This window comes from Silene latifolia, chromosome 2 (genome assembly GCF_048544455.1).
Source record: "Silene latifolia isolate original U9 population chromosome 2, ASM4854445v1, whole genome shotgun sequence".
Taxonomy (NCBI): Eukaryota; Viridiplantae; Streptophyta; class Magnoliopsida; order Caryophyllales; family Caryophyllaceae; genus Silene; species Silene latifolia.
The window spans coordinates 178,736,707-178,753,047 of record NC_133527.1 but is presented as its reverse complement, the minus strand read 5'-3'; the positions used below and the strand labels follow the sequence as shown (position 1 = coordinate 178,753,047).

General features: G+C 39.0%; 1 protein-coding gene across 1 annotated transcript; it reads right to left on the bottom strand.

Annotated features, from left to right (window-relative positions):
• Positions 1–304: 304 nt before the first annotated feature.
• On the bottom strand, positions 305–12,707 carry LOC141643496 (DNA polymerase alpha catalytic subunit-like). The gene is given in 31 exon segments (XM_074452680.1): positions 305–1,311; positions 1,403–1,477; positions 1,558–1,677; positions 1,753–1,806; positions 2,301–2,508; positions 2,640–2,716; positions 2,798–2,887; positions 3,263–3,376; positions 3,452–3,535; positions 3,668–3,781; positions 3,940–3,985; positions 4,103–4,200; positions 4,282–4,407; positions 4,524–4,616; positions 4,705–4,924; positions 5,029–5,147; positions 6,042–6,134; positions 6,215–6,529; positions 6,620–6,678; positions 6,681–6,738; positions 6,917–7,030; positions 7,106–7,285; positions 7,534–7,648; positions 9,055–9,212; positions 10,096–10,284; positions 10,365–10,449; positions 11,002–11,066; positions 11,209–11,283; positions 11,389–11,472; positions 11,559–11,729; positions 11,810–12,707. Coding segments are annotated over 31 exon segments (4,239 nt in total). The 5' UTR covers positions 12,503–12,707; the 3' UTR covers positions 305–1,164.
• Between the last annotated feature and the right edge of the window lie 3,634 nt (positions 12,708–16,341).

Sequence of the window (16,341 nt, the reverse complement as noted above, 5' to 3'; positions counted from 1 at the left end):
ACTTTATTTCCGCTGCTCTTTTATTTTGTTTGTCTTGCTTTGCTTACATTTCAAGTGATTCATCATCATATCACATTTTTGGTCTCATGATCTGTATTCCATAAATCGAGACACAAATAGATACAGTTCGAACAGTTGTTACTTTCATACTTCAGCAGACATTCATTTTAGTACTCGTGTAATCTCGCAATATTACTCGAAGTACTCTCTCTTCTCTTTTGTTCTTGCAACTCACTTTAATTAATAAAGTTGTAGTTAAAATTTTTAAATAGTACCTAATTCACCTCCCCTCTTAGGTACTTGAATCCATAAACTCAACAAACTTGACAACAGCTCATGCTACATAGCTTGCAATGGTAAACTAGACCATCAGATTCTCAAACAAGAATCAAAGAATTCTTACATTAGTGGAAACTGGGAAGGACTGAGTTCATTCGTACAGTAGGATGTGTTCAAATTACCCTTAGCTTTGTATTATACACCATCCTTCTTCTATCAAATTAAACACAAAAAAATTTCTAGTTACACAGTTTCTCATATTTTGATTTTTGTAGACCCTTAATAGGATGGCAATAGATAGGATCCTATGAGATTTTGATTCGGTCCATATTTACAGGATCTGAAATTCTCATATCCATATCCGGATCCGCAGGATCTGGACTGGATCAGGATCTATCCATATCCTTTTTTATAGTAAAAGAAAACTTACTCTTAAAATATGAAAATATTAATTTTTGGATTTTAATGCGTAACATAATATTTTTCTCTATTAACTACAAATAATAAAGTTAAAATTTTAAAGCATAAAAATAAAGTCTTATGAAATTACATTAACACTAAAAAGGTATTTTTTTTAATCGAAAAATGTTAATCAGAAAAAATCATGGTTTGATTTAAGAGAAAACATTAAAAAAACAAAGCATATATTTTTACTATTTGTTTAACTTAACTTATTTTTTAAGAAAATAAAATAAAAATAGATTTAAGGATAAAATCTGGATCTCGACCATACGATCCATATCAATATCCTTATCCGTTGGATCTTAAATATTGCTATCCATATCCGATCCGTAGGATTTGGATTTCATTGCCATCCCTAAACCTTAACCTAAGCATATCATACAGCATCTTCCACATTTTAATCAGAGGCGGAAGCAGCTTGCTTCAGAGAGTGACAAAAAGATTAGTCAGTTGTACCCAACCATAAGCACATCGGTCTCTCAGCTTCTGCACTACTAGAGCTGCGGGACTAACTATGGGGCGGACTCGATCAAGCTCCTTTTCGAGTATTTCCCTTGCATTAATGTCAACCTACGCATTCCCAGTTTGGCAACAGTTAGGAAACCAGATGAGCTTATTTTTTCAGGTGTTTGGAGGAAATGTAAAGAAGCACACGACATACCTTCTCAATGCAACGGACAGTATCCAATATATGGCAAAAGTATGTTAGCTGCTTATAAAGATCCACCTCCGAGTACTGTTGAACACAACATTATTAGCAGGTGGTACTCTGGCTTTTTATGTTCGTTGTTCACAACATTGAAATTTCGAAGGTACCTTTCTGACAAGCCGGCCATTGCAGCGAGGGTAATTTGGACAAATTGTTCCTCTTTCAGCATCTCCAATCACCCGCAAGTTCAGGCTACGAGTCGTGTACTTGCAAGTTTCATCATCACACTGCACAACATGAGAGTTTTAGATGAATTTCTGAACAGTTTCGACCAAAACTAAAGATTCCAGGTGTAGTTTTACCGTCATCAAGCCTCTGTAGTAGAGTGAAATGAACCCATCTGCTTGCCTCTTAATCTGACATCATAAATTCATAACTAATTGATTAGTTACCAGACACAAAATCACCTATCAGTCGGACTCGGTACATGAGTAGGACATGGATACATATACATGTGACAGACTTGTTATAACTCGATTATTTAGACACGGGCTCTGTTCTAAGATGATGATATGGGTGCGGGACAAAATGTATGGAAGTTTTTTTGGTAAATAAAGAGATATATTGAGTAAGGCTTGAAATAAGTGAAATCAAACCAAATATTTCGGACTTGGTATCTTTATCTACTGTTATTTTTTTACAAAACATATCTGTCATGCGCTCCTTTTCTTTTGGCTACTTCGAGGAGAAGGGTTAGATTGGTAGAGGACAGGTACAACACCATACCCATATCCTTGAACATGTCAGGTATAGGTAGTCGAATTAAAATAAATGACCACATGAAATTTCAAGGACTAGAACCAGTTTAGAGGCGGGGAGTATCTCAGGAAGATAGATGAGAATTAGATACCTGATTGGCAATCATCATGGGAGAAATTCTACCAACATCCCCTTCTTCTGGACACTTGGGGCACCGCAATCTTTGCCAGATATTGGAATCCGATTCCTCATTAGGTTTGTCTATGGTTAATTTACGCAGGTAACTAAAGATGCTTGGGCAGTCAAAAGTGCTGGAGCAGCTAGGGCAACACAACGTTAGGGGCTGACAACCTTGATATCTGCAGCACCCACTATATACTCAATGGCTGTTTACGGGGTCTAAAACTTGTACATTCTAGAGTAAATTAATGGCCCCAGTAAAGGTAGAAATGGGACGATAAGCTATGAATAAAAACACAGGGATACATACCTCTCCTCATCATCAACAACACTCAATAGCAAGCTCGTATGATCATTGCTAGTGTCTTGGTGTGATTTACTTTGAAACTGAGTATTTATCAAGTCAGTAGCTTACATCAATATACAGCCCAAAACTCCCACAAAGAAAAAAAAGGTAGGCTCCCTCACCTTAGATGAATTGAGGCCCAGACAGTCAGCTAGACGTGCAGGGTCAGTACCCTGGATGGATGCACATAAACGGGAAACCACTGGATGAATCTGAACAGTGAAACTCGGCTTTAGGAACATCAAGATATTGAAATGCAAGTGTATAGCATCACATAAACTCCCCTATAGACTATTTTGTAGTGTAAAAAAAAAAATCCTCGATGATACCAGCCCCAAAATGTGTATAGGAAAAATATTTGTATTTATGAATCATGAAATTTTATATTGACAGTACAATATTTTATGATGATGACTTAAATATGTGATCATGATTAAAAGAATCAAGTTACCAAAATAAATAAAAATGTACTGTTCTAGACTGAGATAAATATTTTAGTTGGGCTAAATCATTAATGGGCTGGTTTTAGAGCAATTTGTGTTGACATCAAGGTGGTTGGTCACTGAAGTATCAAATCAAAAGTAAACCTGTTGTGATAAATAATACTCTATGTCGATCAACCATGTAGAGTTGTCTCTTTTCAATTCATCAGGATGCCTAGCTCGTTGAGCAATACTTGTGGAGGCACCTGCACTAATCTCCTGTCCAAAAAAAAGTCAAGAAACTTGCTGTTTTTCCATCATTGCAGGAACATCGGTGATGTAGATTCAACAAACCTGCTCGCAACAAATAATATACGGGACTGTATCTCCAGCGGAACAACCAGAAGTGTAACCATTCTGTTTTAGCCTCAAAGCCACCTACAAATGATTTTAATGAAACATTATAGAAAAACCGTTGAGGTTTGAGCCATGATTGTGAATTGTAGACAGGACATTTCGATGGCTCCAACAGATGAGGTAATGCAACAAAGAGCCGTTCAGTACAATCACCTGGACTTGTGGTTGATTTTTGGCATCGGGGTAAGCTTCAGGTGGTTTTGTCAATGATTTTGTGATAATAAACTTCTCAAGACCCATTTGTCCATTCCTCATCTCCCCTTGTACCTGCATATATTACCTTGAGTGCTTAATTTCACATCCATAAAAACTTCCAGCAAGATCGACATGACCCTAAGTTTCAATGCTACAATTACATGGAATGGTCATGTATTAATATAACTGTGCAAGTCTAACAAAAAAGAGCATTCCAAGAATGACTTCACCTTCATTAAATGCGTATGAATTGATTCCAGCACATCCTCACAAGATCTACAATGTAATAAAAACCCAAAATTGAGTTATCTTTAAAGGAATTGTCGAGTAGTTTACATGCTTTATATAGAGCAAGGAAAGGCATCTTGAAACATGAGAAGAAAAAAACCATACCCTCCTGAAAGTATCTGACTCAGACAGTAGTCTCCGACTTCCTTAGATACCAAGCTCCAATCTCGACGTACAATATCTAGACCTTTCCGTTCTTTAACCTGTATCGATCAATAAATTTACATTAGGAGGACACGCCTTTTGAGTTGTTTCTGATTAACAAAGGAAGGTGATAAAGCAACCTCATATGTAGTTCCATCCCTGCGCTTTTCCACCTTGACAGCTGCATATTTTTTCTTCTTGAGAAGCAACATCCTCTTGTATAGCCCATCCAGATCAATTTCCAAGCATTTATACTTCTTATTAACCTGAAATCAATGTCGGGGTTTCAGGCTCACAAAGAACAACGACAGCAAAAGTGAGTGATTGCTTGATAAGCAGTGTCTTATGTGAGACGGCTGTATGCACACATCCACGCCATTACCTCTATGATGACTTTCTTAGAAATGACTTTTGCTTTTTCATAATCATCAAGCCCACTGTAGATCATAATTGAATCTGTATCGCCATAGATAACCTGTAAAGATGGAAAATCAACATCACTGAAGCAGAAAAAAGTGACTAAGTGTAACAAGAAGTGCTGGACAAACGTCATAAGATTTAACCTCTAAGTTCAAAACATTCTGCACAAGGTCAACGGTACTTTGCAAAATCTCTCTCCCCTGCAAATAAAATCATGTCATTTTCATAGAGTTGGAGATTAATTTGTGCATATAAACTTCTAGTATAACATAGTTTATAAGAGATTCTACCTGTAGTGTTATAAGCTCCGCAAGAGGTTTGGCATAAAATCTTGAGTTTGCAAAACCAAGGCATCCATACATACTGTGAAGAATAAACAAGTAGAAAAAAGGAAATGGCTTATAAACCTGAATAACACAATCAAAATGAAAAACTGCCATAATAGAAAGAGGATGGGAAAGAAAAACCTGTTTGCAGTTAGCTTTAGTGCTTGCTGTTGTAAGTCAAATTGATCACGCTTAACACCAGATGCTTGACTAAGCCAAGACTTCACCATTTTCCTTCTCTCAACCAAATTCTTAAGCAACTGTTGAAATATAAAAGTGACAACATCTGTGAGAAAATAAGCTGAAAACTATGGAAGACAAGGCCATATATCATCTGATGAAGAACAATAATAAGAGGAGTATCTGGCATCTGGCAAATAAAATAAGCTGATAATTATCAATACCATTTATGGGAGAGACGTTTATTGAGAGACCAGTGTTCCGTACTCTTATTTGTATTTCGTGACCCTTTTGTTGTTGATCGTGACATAGTAATTTCGTACCTATTTACATAATAAATGTATCCATTTTATCTTTAATCATGATTTGTACCTATTTTATTACCTTTAGTACCACTTTTTCTTAAAATTGTAAAATAGTCTCTCAATAGACCGTCTCTCAGGATACCTACTCTTATCAAAACACTAATAGCCATGTTATCAGCCTGGCGTTTCAATTGCAAATATTAAAGGACTTCAATTGCATCAAAAGAAGGAATAGGCTCTACACTTTTACAAGCAAAAGACATAAACTTACAACCAACGCGTTAAATCCTATGTTACCCTGAATCGTCTGTGAAGTATTGTGTCCGACAAATATCAGGGTGTCGGATACAGTTATTTTCGTTAATTTTTCAATTTTTTGGTATGAAATGAAGTGTCGAAGTATCGTATCGTGTCGGACACGCGACACATGACCAAAGTGAAGTGTTAAATCATAGAAACGGCATGGGCCACACCCACAAGGAGGAGACAAGTCCAATTCATAATCAGAAGAAACTTTCACGCCTAAACCAATTACAGGGGCTGTAGTATTGAGTCCTTGGTTTATACTATGATCAACTCCCCGACATCTTTCAATGTGGGACATTCATTCTAGGCACACTACGTAGTAGAAGCTATTTTAACAGCTATGAATACAAAAACCAGCCATACCTCAGGGAGAACTCCTGCCTTCTCACATGATGGCAAACGTGGCGCTGATCCGTCAGAATATCTTTCAACAGTCGTAAAACAGATATTGTATTCCTAAGGGAACATGTATACGTGTCAAACAGTATCAAATAAGAACTGTGTGAAAACAATTTGGAAGGAAAAATCTGACAAACCTGAATGATTGAAGGATAGAGACTGTTGAAGTCCAAAAGCAACACATATTTGTCGTATAAACCTTTTTTGGGTTCCAAAACCAATCCACCTGCATATGCTGGACCTTTCTTGCGTTTGCCCTGATCTTCATTTGGGGCCTCATTCTCAACAACTGGGTCATTAATATCTGTATCATCACCATTACCTAGTTTTCGTTTTGTTAATTTGCTCTCCTTTGAGTCCTTTCCACGAGAAGAATACTTGTCCGGAACTATAAATTTCTTAGCATGAAAAGCATGTAACAGAAGATATTCCACCCTTTGTGCTCTAGCACCCTAAAAGCAGGAAAAATAGTGGACAATAATGAGGACTAGCCCTGGCAGTAGCTAAGATATGTACAGGCAGCAGAACAATTCAAAACTAACTTGAAGAGTCTTTCCCCAAAGGTTGCCACTGATATTGGTAAGCTGGCGAGTAAGTGGGAAATGTTCAAGTGAAACATGAGTTCCATCGACAACCATGCATCTGTCTCATTGCATTCAACCTGTAACCATGGAAACAAATCAGTATAAATAGGTAAGATTCACAATTCATAATCATCCTTATAATCACACTTCTGTTGCTCTCGTATGGCTACTGTTATATAAAAAGCATTTAAGAAAATTCACAAATGCGCTTTAATGATGAAGGAGATTAAAAGAACGAATAAAAGCATAACATACTAGGTTGAAAAGAGAGCTGGCTGTTTGATACATTCCAGGAATATCATGTGGTGCAATCTCCTTTCTTTCTTTGTTCAGCTGAGTTTTTGCTAGATGCGTCAGAGAAAAGCTCACCTACAAGAGAAACACAGCTAAGAAGCCAGGCATAAAAGTTAAAAAGCTCTCGTAGATAGAACAAAAATGATTTACCTCTTTTAATAGGTCACGGGAACACAAAAACGTATCACATAAAAGCCGGCCAGCAATACAAGACATTATTCCCGGGCTTGCTCCAGAGCCAAAAGCAACACTTCCCTTGGTCAGCTTAGGCATTGTTGATCTTCTGAGACGACCTATTTTAGACCACGTAAGATTTCCTACTTTGAGCGCCTGCAAATTTAGACACAGCGTCTTGTCATCCTAGCTGCTACAGTGTTTGAAGTATACCAACCAAGATAAAGGACTTCAGAGATACGAATAGGAAGAGTTACAATAAACAGCTACTTGAAGAACAAGGATAATTTAGCAGAATGCAACATACTCCAAACTTTATTAAATACTCATACATCTAATTTCATCCTATCACATGCTCCTTATTCAGTAATAATAGGTATAAGTGCTATGCAATGATTACCAACCTGCGATCTATGAAGAAGAACATCTAGATCAAATCCCGAAATGTTATGACCAACAAGAATATCACTGTCCAACTTGTAGATCTCCAACATCAGACGCTCCAACAATGCACTTTCGCTGCAAAAATGCTCAATAAATTAGTGTATCAAAAATAGAGGTGGCAATCGGGTCAGTCAGGTCGGGTCTGGTTAAGTCGGGTCGGGTCATATCGGGTCATGAAACCCTTCCGGGTCGAGCCGGGTTGGGTTCAGGTTGTTATCGGGTCGGGCCATTTCGGGTGAAATGATGTATCGGGTTTGGTCAGAACTTAATCACATTACTACAATTTTTGACCATTAAATTTAGTTTTTAACCTTTTATTTGGTTAAGTCAAACGTATCAATATACTCCGTAATAGAGCTGATCAAGTGCGGGCCGACCCGTTTGGCCCAGCCCGTTCGGCCCGCTAAAATAGCGGGCTTGGACAAGAAAAATCAAAAATTAAACAGGTAACGGACAAGAAAACTAGGCCCGCTAGAATAAATGGACGGGCTTGGACTAAGCAAAATTGCCCATGGGCGGCCCGCTAGGCCCGCTATTAATAGTGACCTCATGAAAACCCTCAATTCTCGGACTTTCTTTGCTCATTTCATTTGCAATTTGTACACTCTAGACCAATTAGGTAGCGCAAATGAATACTTATACCTTACGTATAAGTGGGAGATTGTCAGTATTTACACTTGTCGTATAAATATTCTCCGAGAATGGACATGCTAACGGGATTGTTGTATAAATATACTATCTTCAAGTATTTTCACGGGAGTGTATGTAACCGCTAATAGTGCCGCACAAATACCGAGGCAAAAATGAATTTTTGATGTTTGTAGCAGAACATTGCCAAACTTGTGTTTTTTCCAAAATCTAGTAAGCTTATCTTTTGAAAATTAGTATACTTTTTTAAGGGTAAGCTTTTAGAGACATTTGTTAAGATTTAGGGGATGTAGCGATAAGTCGATAACAAACTCGTGTTTTAATAGAAACACTAATTTTTGTATTTTATTTTAGTCAGGCCCGCGGGCCGGCCCGTTATCTTGAAGTGGGCGGGTACGGACAATGAAAAATGGCCCACTGAGCGGGCTCGGGCTATAAAATGCGGCCCGTCGGACACTTTTTTAGCGGCTAGGCCCGGCCCATGTTCGGCCCAAGCCCGCTTTTGATCAGCTCTACTCCGTAAGCACTAAATCACTTTCATTTTGATCAAAATTAAGCTTAATAATTGCCGAGTCATCAATTTAATCGGGTCGGGTTTGGGTCGGGTTCGGGTCACTGATAATCGGTTTGTGTCGGGTTACAGGTCATCGGAGGGTCGGGTCGGTTTCGGGTCGCAATATTTTGGGGTCTTGTCGGGTCGGGTCAGACTTGCCAGCTCTAATTAAAACGCTAATTTTCAAACTTCAAAGCATGCATATTGAAGATTTAAAGCTTACAAATCCAAGTCATGGACAAACGGTCACTTTAATTAGAAATATACCCTAAAAACACACCTGCCTTCATAATGCAGAACCGTAGCTTTTGAATTTTTCTCTTTAACTTCTGTAGTGAACCCCACAGGCCAAATACCACCTTCAAGCCTCCTAACAACTGTAAAATGGCTAAGCAAACCACGTGTCTTCCACTCCGAATTACACATTGGAATGTCAATCTGCAGACAGAATGAGCAATGATGCAATTCAACTAACTTGCTTGGCTTGGTTATATCTATGTATCAAAAGGACTAGTCTAATCTACAAACTACTAAAAGTTTTAAATGCAGCATAAGTACTGCGAGTTGTAAGTATAGCTGGCAACTCTTGATAAAATCTTCTTCTGCTATCTAGTTTTCAATTAGCTGATGGTATGCACAAGTAAATCAGCTATTCAGCTCAATATTCACAAGTCCGTAACCCCAGAACTTGGAACATGGTAACAAACTACAAAACTGGACCAGTGTAAAGATTAATATACCTCATGCCAGAGTCCCAGTGAATGTAGTTCACAAACGAGCCAACTGGATATGGTACTCCAGTTTTTTGGCTATTATCTAATAAGCTAACGAGTAAAATGTGGTTACCATACGTGTTCTAAGTACCAGAACATTGTAAAATTCATAGATACGTAACTAACAATGTTAATAATTTTCCAATATATCTCAAGCCAGATAATAGAATATTCTAGTACCTTTATATGAATATATATCAAAAAGACGCATCATTTGAGGAAGTTCATAATTTTTAAAACTGTCAATTGTTATGCAGTTTGCAGAATCAAAATTCAGGGGGAATTCTACACTGCAACGCATCAATAGTTCAATACAACAATAATATTACCCTAGTGCTTCAAAGGATTCCGCTTATGGCAAGGTAAGGACAAATGTTGGTATGTCATATGAATGTAGCTTTACCCGTATGTTAAAAATACAGAATTGTTTCCCAATGACCAATGACCAATGACCAAATGGTTATATGAGAACAAATGAGAAACAAGACCTAGACACTACCATAAAGAAACTATACCGCACATTAAATTGACTAAAACATGAGTCATACCTTGGCTCTACTACATGAGATAATGGAAGCGGAAATGACTTCATTAGCATTATTTTTCTCGTTGACAATGGTTTTCAGATTGATTGCAGTCACAATAACTGGAGGTATCTCGGCTGTGTTCTTTGTGGAAGTTGACACCTGGATTTCCTTAGGACAGTCAACAGTTACCTCAAATTTGCACCAGCTCTCCTGTCCAAAAGCACCTTTTTAAATATCCAATTCAAAACCGTACATGGTAGACTCCGTTCTGTCACAACTTAATAACTTACCCGCTTGTCACGGCTAGAAAATTTAGAGATTGACAGCCAAGATGGCCCCTTGACCTTCCTTTTGACCAGAAAGAGTTCCAGAGCACTGTCGTAGATACACGCCAATTATTTCATGTCATAAAATACAACAAATAGATAACTATTCAAACTAGATAAGAAATGTGCCACGCAATATGTCACAAAGGTTCAAGAAATTAATATTCAGCGTGATTTATACAAGCACTGTGGAGTAATCCGCCAACGAGTACCAGGTTCGAGAATTGTGTGTGAGAAGAGTTGAGAACAATACGTATTTCTTTAATGAAAGCATTGAACATTTATTGTGGGCTCTTCATCTTAAGTAAGCAATGCTATATACCAAAAGGCAGATTCGAGAATCGGATGATGATAGTTTTACAAATATTTAGAAAGCTGACCAAAAGAAAACATTACAAGCAGAATTCTCAGAGAAAAAGCCAAAATGACAAGAATCAAGCAAAACTAAACTAAATCGGAAATTTCAACTCCAATCTTACTGACATACAGGAGATCAAGTAACAGTATTCTTGGCTATTTCATATCAAAGTGCTAAATTGCAATATGACACTAAATATCACCCATAAATGTTAAAAGCTGTCTTGTTAGGTCATTAACTTGCCTTGTGTGAGTACCTAGAACCACACCAAAACTGTCTCCTTTAAGATCTGATGGGAGAGGAGGGTCCTGCAGGTGCAGACAAATATAATAAACCACCAGTATGTCTTTGAAATTTATGATAAAACATATGTTAGCCTCACTGCATTCGAGTTAAGTTAATAGTACTCTAAAGTCTAAACTTGTTGATTCAGAAAAAAAAAAAACATACCTTGAATGGATAGTTGATTTTAAGCGTATAATTTTCTCCAGCAGGAATGTCAGAGCGCTCAAACGCATAGCTCCTCTGTAGCAAATTAACACAATTTCAAACATTAAACACTGACCACCTTTGATGCTCAAGAAACAGCACATTTGCTAATTGAACAAAATTCAGACAGCAATTTCAAACCTTAACTGGCGTCATACTGAATGTAGAGACATTAAGATCTATCAACCTTTTGGCGATTTCACTTTTCAATCCTGAAGCTGCTTCCTAATAAAAGATTCAAAGGAAAACAATCAACAAATCGACATGAAGGCACTACTACCCTATATCATTCACATGGATAATCAACTTACATGAAGTTTAGCACGAAATTCTCCAATAGAAATTTTAGAATCTGCCAAATCTTTCTCCAACTTTAAAACCACCTCATTATGAAAAACAGATTCATTTGGTATCGCATACACACATCTCTGTATATTCTTAACGACTACGCAGCAGCTTTGGTATGAATTTCCTGCTTTCACCTTTAATATCACATGATCAATAAAGGAACAAAACAATACGGAGTACAATTCAATTTTAACCAACAAAAATCGAAACATACTTTGCCAAACAGATAAATGTTACCGGCATTAGCACCATAAAATTTCTCATATGCATCAAGAATATAAAACGGCAATGATCCATCAGCCTCCACCACAAACTCGTGTTTCTCCTCGTGTTCAAATCCAACAACATTACCGTCCCCTCCACCGCCATTAATCGCCTGCCATTCAGACGACACATTAAATGTCTGAACCTTTTCCTCCTTAATCTTAGCATTGAATTCAAAAACCTTCTCAATTTCCTTCTTTTGCACCACCTCAACTTTCGCCTCAATCACACTCTCTAATTCAACCTCTTTACCATCTCCATTCACATGAACATCCTCAAACGGTTTTTCGACATTCAAATCACCGTTAATTTCAACCTCCTTTCGCTCCACATCATCAACTACCTCCACATTTTGCACCAATTCTGAATCAACATCCCTAAAATTACGATTAACATCTTCGATCTTTCTGCAAACATCACTAAAATCCGATTGCTTCTCAGACATAACTCCACCGAACCCTAACCCTAAATTCCTTGATTGCGGCCGCCTTCTTCTCTCCCTATCAGCATCATCAGCAGCAAACTCAGCAAGAACATCTTCAACAACACTATCACTCGCCAAATTACCGCGATTCGACTTATCTTCATTCCTCTTCTTAAGCACATTACTAGTAAACATTGCCGGAATCTTCTGTTTCCCCATTAACGAAGCAGCAGCAGCAGAAAGCGCAGCAGAATTAGCCGAAACCTTCTTCTTCTTCTTCTCATTCTCATTCTCCTTCTTCCTCTTCTTCTTCAACTCCCCGAACTCGGACTCTTCGCCGCCCTCATCGTCATCATCAGATGACAACGGGGCAGTGGATTTTGTCCAATCCTCCTCCTCGCCGTCATCGAAGTAGCCATCGCCGGCGACAATGGCTTGTGGGTTTGGGTCCAAACACACACACGCGCGCGCGCCGGCCCGGCTCGAGCTCGGGTTTGGGTTTGGGTAGAGCACCTGCGGTGCCCTCTTTTATCTTATCTTTTTTGGGCCTGGCTTGTGTGTGTGTCTTTGGAATCCTATAAACGGATCTCAGTCAAATAATATCTCTGTGATTAAGGAGATTTATTCTCCATTAATCTCGTTTGACTGTCATTAAGGGGATTTATTGTCTCCTTTATTTCCTCCGTTTTTTTGCCTGTAACAGCTCTTTTTTCTACTATAAAAAGAGCTGTCCTCTCATCACTTAGATACACAATTCATACAACTCTCTTCTATCTCTCAAATATGATATTCTTATGCTTCTGAGTATAATTTCTGGGTTCGTTTCTGTTCGTTCCAAGGCTCTCATACACGAGTGGTTGTGTACGAGTGTCGCAGTGTTAACCTTGGGAAACTACCGGTGTGAGACGATTACCACCACGGTCGTGCCGATATAGTTTTCAAGTCGGTGGCCTCCATACCACCACGGCTGCATTTCCGTTTCGATAAGTCTATTTACTCTCTTGTTTCGTTAAAGTTTAATCTGTTTTCATTGTTACGATTTATCTTTCCAACATTAATATCACATGATCAATAAAGGAACAAAACAATACGGAGTACAATTCAATTTTAACCAACAAAAATCGAAACATACTTTGCCAAACAGATAAATGTTACCGGCATTAGCACCATAAAATTTCTCATATGCATCAAGAATATAAAACGGCAATGATCCATCAGCCTCCACCACAAACTCGTGTTTCTCCTCGTGTTCAAATCCAACAACATTACCGTCCCCTCCACCGCCATTAATCGCCTACCATTCAGACGACACATTAAATGTCTGAACCTTTTCCTCCTTAATCTTAGCATTGAATTCAAAAACCTTCTCAATTTCCTTCTTTTGCACCACCTCAACTTTCGCCTCAATCACACTCTCTAATTCAACCTCTTTACCATCTCCATTCACATGAACATCCTCAAACGGTTTTTCGACATTCAAATCACCGTTAATTTCAACCTCCTTTCGCTCCACATCATCAACTACCTCCACATTTTGCACCAATTCTGAATCAACATCCCTAAAATTACGATTAACATCTTCGATCTTTCTGCAAACATCACTAAAATCCGATTGCTTCTCAGACATAACTCCACCGAACCCTAACCCTAAATTCCTTGATTGCGGCGCCTTCTTCTCTCCCTATCGGCATCATCAAAAAAACTCGGCAAGAACATCTTCAACAACACTATCACTCGCCAAATTACCGCGATTCGACTTATCTTCATTCCTCTTCTTAAGCACATTACTAGTAAACATTGCCGAATCTTCTGTTTCCCCATTAACGAAGCGAAAGAAGAAAAGAAAGCGCAGCAGAATTAGCCGAAACCTTCTTCTTCTTCTCATTCTCATTCTCCTTCTTCCTCTTCTTCTTCAACTTCCCGAACTCGGACTCTTCGCCGCCCTCATCGTCATCATCGGATGACAACGGGCGATGGATTTTGTCCAATCCTCCTCCTCGCCGTCATCGAAGTAGCCATCGCCGGCGACAATGGCTTGTGGGTTTGGGTCCAAACACACACACGCGCGCGCAAGCCCGCCGCCGGCTCGAGCTCGGGTTTGGGTTTGGGTAGAGCACCTGCGGTGCCCTCTTTTATCTTATCTTTTTTGGGCCTGGCTTGTGTGTGTGTCTTTGGAATCCTATAAACGGATCTCAGTCAAATAATATCTCTGTGATTAAGGAGATTTATTCTCCATTAATCTCGTTTGACTGTCATTAAGGGGATTTATTGTCTCCTTTATTTCCTCCGTTTTTTTGCCTGTAACAGCTCTTTTTTCTACTATAAAAAGAGCTGTCCTCTCATCACTTAGATACACAATTCATACAACTCTCTTCTATCTCTCAAATATGATATTCTTCTGCTTCTGAGTATAATTTCTGGGTTCGTTTCTGTTCGTTCCAAGGCTCTCATACACGAGTGGTTGTGTACGAGTGTCGCAGTGTTAACCTTGGGAAACTACCGGTGTGAGACGATTACCACCACGGTCGTGCCGATATAGTTTTCAAGTCAGTGGCCTCCATACCACGGCGCTGCATTTCCGTTTCGATAAGTCTATTTCTGTCTCTTGTTTCGTTAAAGTTTCTGTCTGTTTTCATTGTTACGATTTATCTTTCCAACATTAATATCACATGATCAATAAAGGAACAAAACAATACGGAGTACAATTCAATTTTAACCAACAAAAATCGAAACATACTTTGCCAAACAGATAAATGTTACCGGCATTAGCACCATAAAATTTCTCATATGCATCAAGAATATAAAACGGCAATGATCCATCAGCCTCCACCACAAACTCGTGTTTCTCCTCGTGTTCAAATCCAACAACATTACCGTCCCCTCCACCGCCATTAATCGCCTACCATTCAGACGACACATTAAATGTCTGAACCTTTTCCTCCTTAATCTTAGCATTGAATTCAAAAACCTTCTCAATTTCTTTCTTTTGCACCACCTCAACTTTCGCCTTAATCACACTCTCTAATTCAACCTCTTTACCATCTCCATTCACATGAACATCCTCAAACGGTTTTTCGACATTCAAATCACCGTTAATTTCAACCTCCTTTCGCTCCACATCATCAACTACCTCCACATTTTGCACCAATTCTGAATCAACATCCCTAAAATTACGATTAACATCTTCGATCTTTCTGCAAACATCACTAAAATCCGATTGCTTCTCAGACATAACTCCACCGAACCCTAACCCTAAATTCCTTGATTGCGGCCGCCTTCTTCTCTCCCTATCAAGCATCATCAGCAACAAACTCAAGCAAGAACATCTTCAACAACACTATCACTCGCCAAATTACCGCGATTCGACTTATCTTCATTCCTCTTCTTAAGCACATTACTAGTAAACATTGCCGGAATCTTCTGTTTCCCCATTAACGAAGCGAAGCAGCAGAAAAGCGCAAAGATAATTAGCCGAAACCTTCTTCTTCTTCTCATTCTCATTCTCCTTCTTCCTCTTCTTCTTCAACTCCCCGAACTCGGACTCTTCGCCGCCCTCATCGTCATCATCAGATGACAACGGGGCAGTGGATTTTGTCCAATCCTCCTCCTCGCCGTCATCGAAGTAGCCATCGCCGGCGACAATGAAGTTACCGAACTCCTCGCGGCGCTTCGAAACGAGGTCTTTGTACTCATCTTCTTCAACGGTGTCGTAAATCCGGTTTTCTAATCGGATTTGGCAGGGTGGGCGGGATTCGCCCTTGTGGATTGCCTTAAGGCGCTCTAAGGCTTGGGATCGGGCCGTGGTGGAAGCGGTGGTGGTGCGGTTGCGACGTCTGCCGGAGTGTTCGTCGTCCATTTTTATGATTAGGTTGTGGCGGGAAATTTGAGGGTTTTGACGGGGAAATGAGGGGTGTGGTTTAAACACAAAAGGTATGATTATGAGTTTGGAATAAGTTAAACTCATATAAAGTGTTTGTTTGACAAATATATGGGCCTCAAATTCATGAGGTATGGGTTTTCCATACCCAATGAGCGTGGTGGTATGAGATTTATAGCTA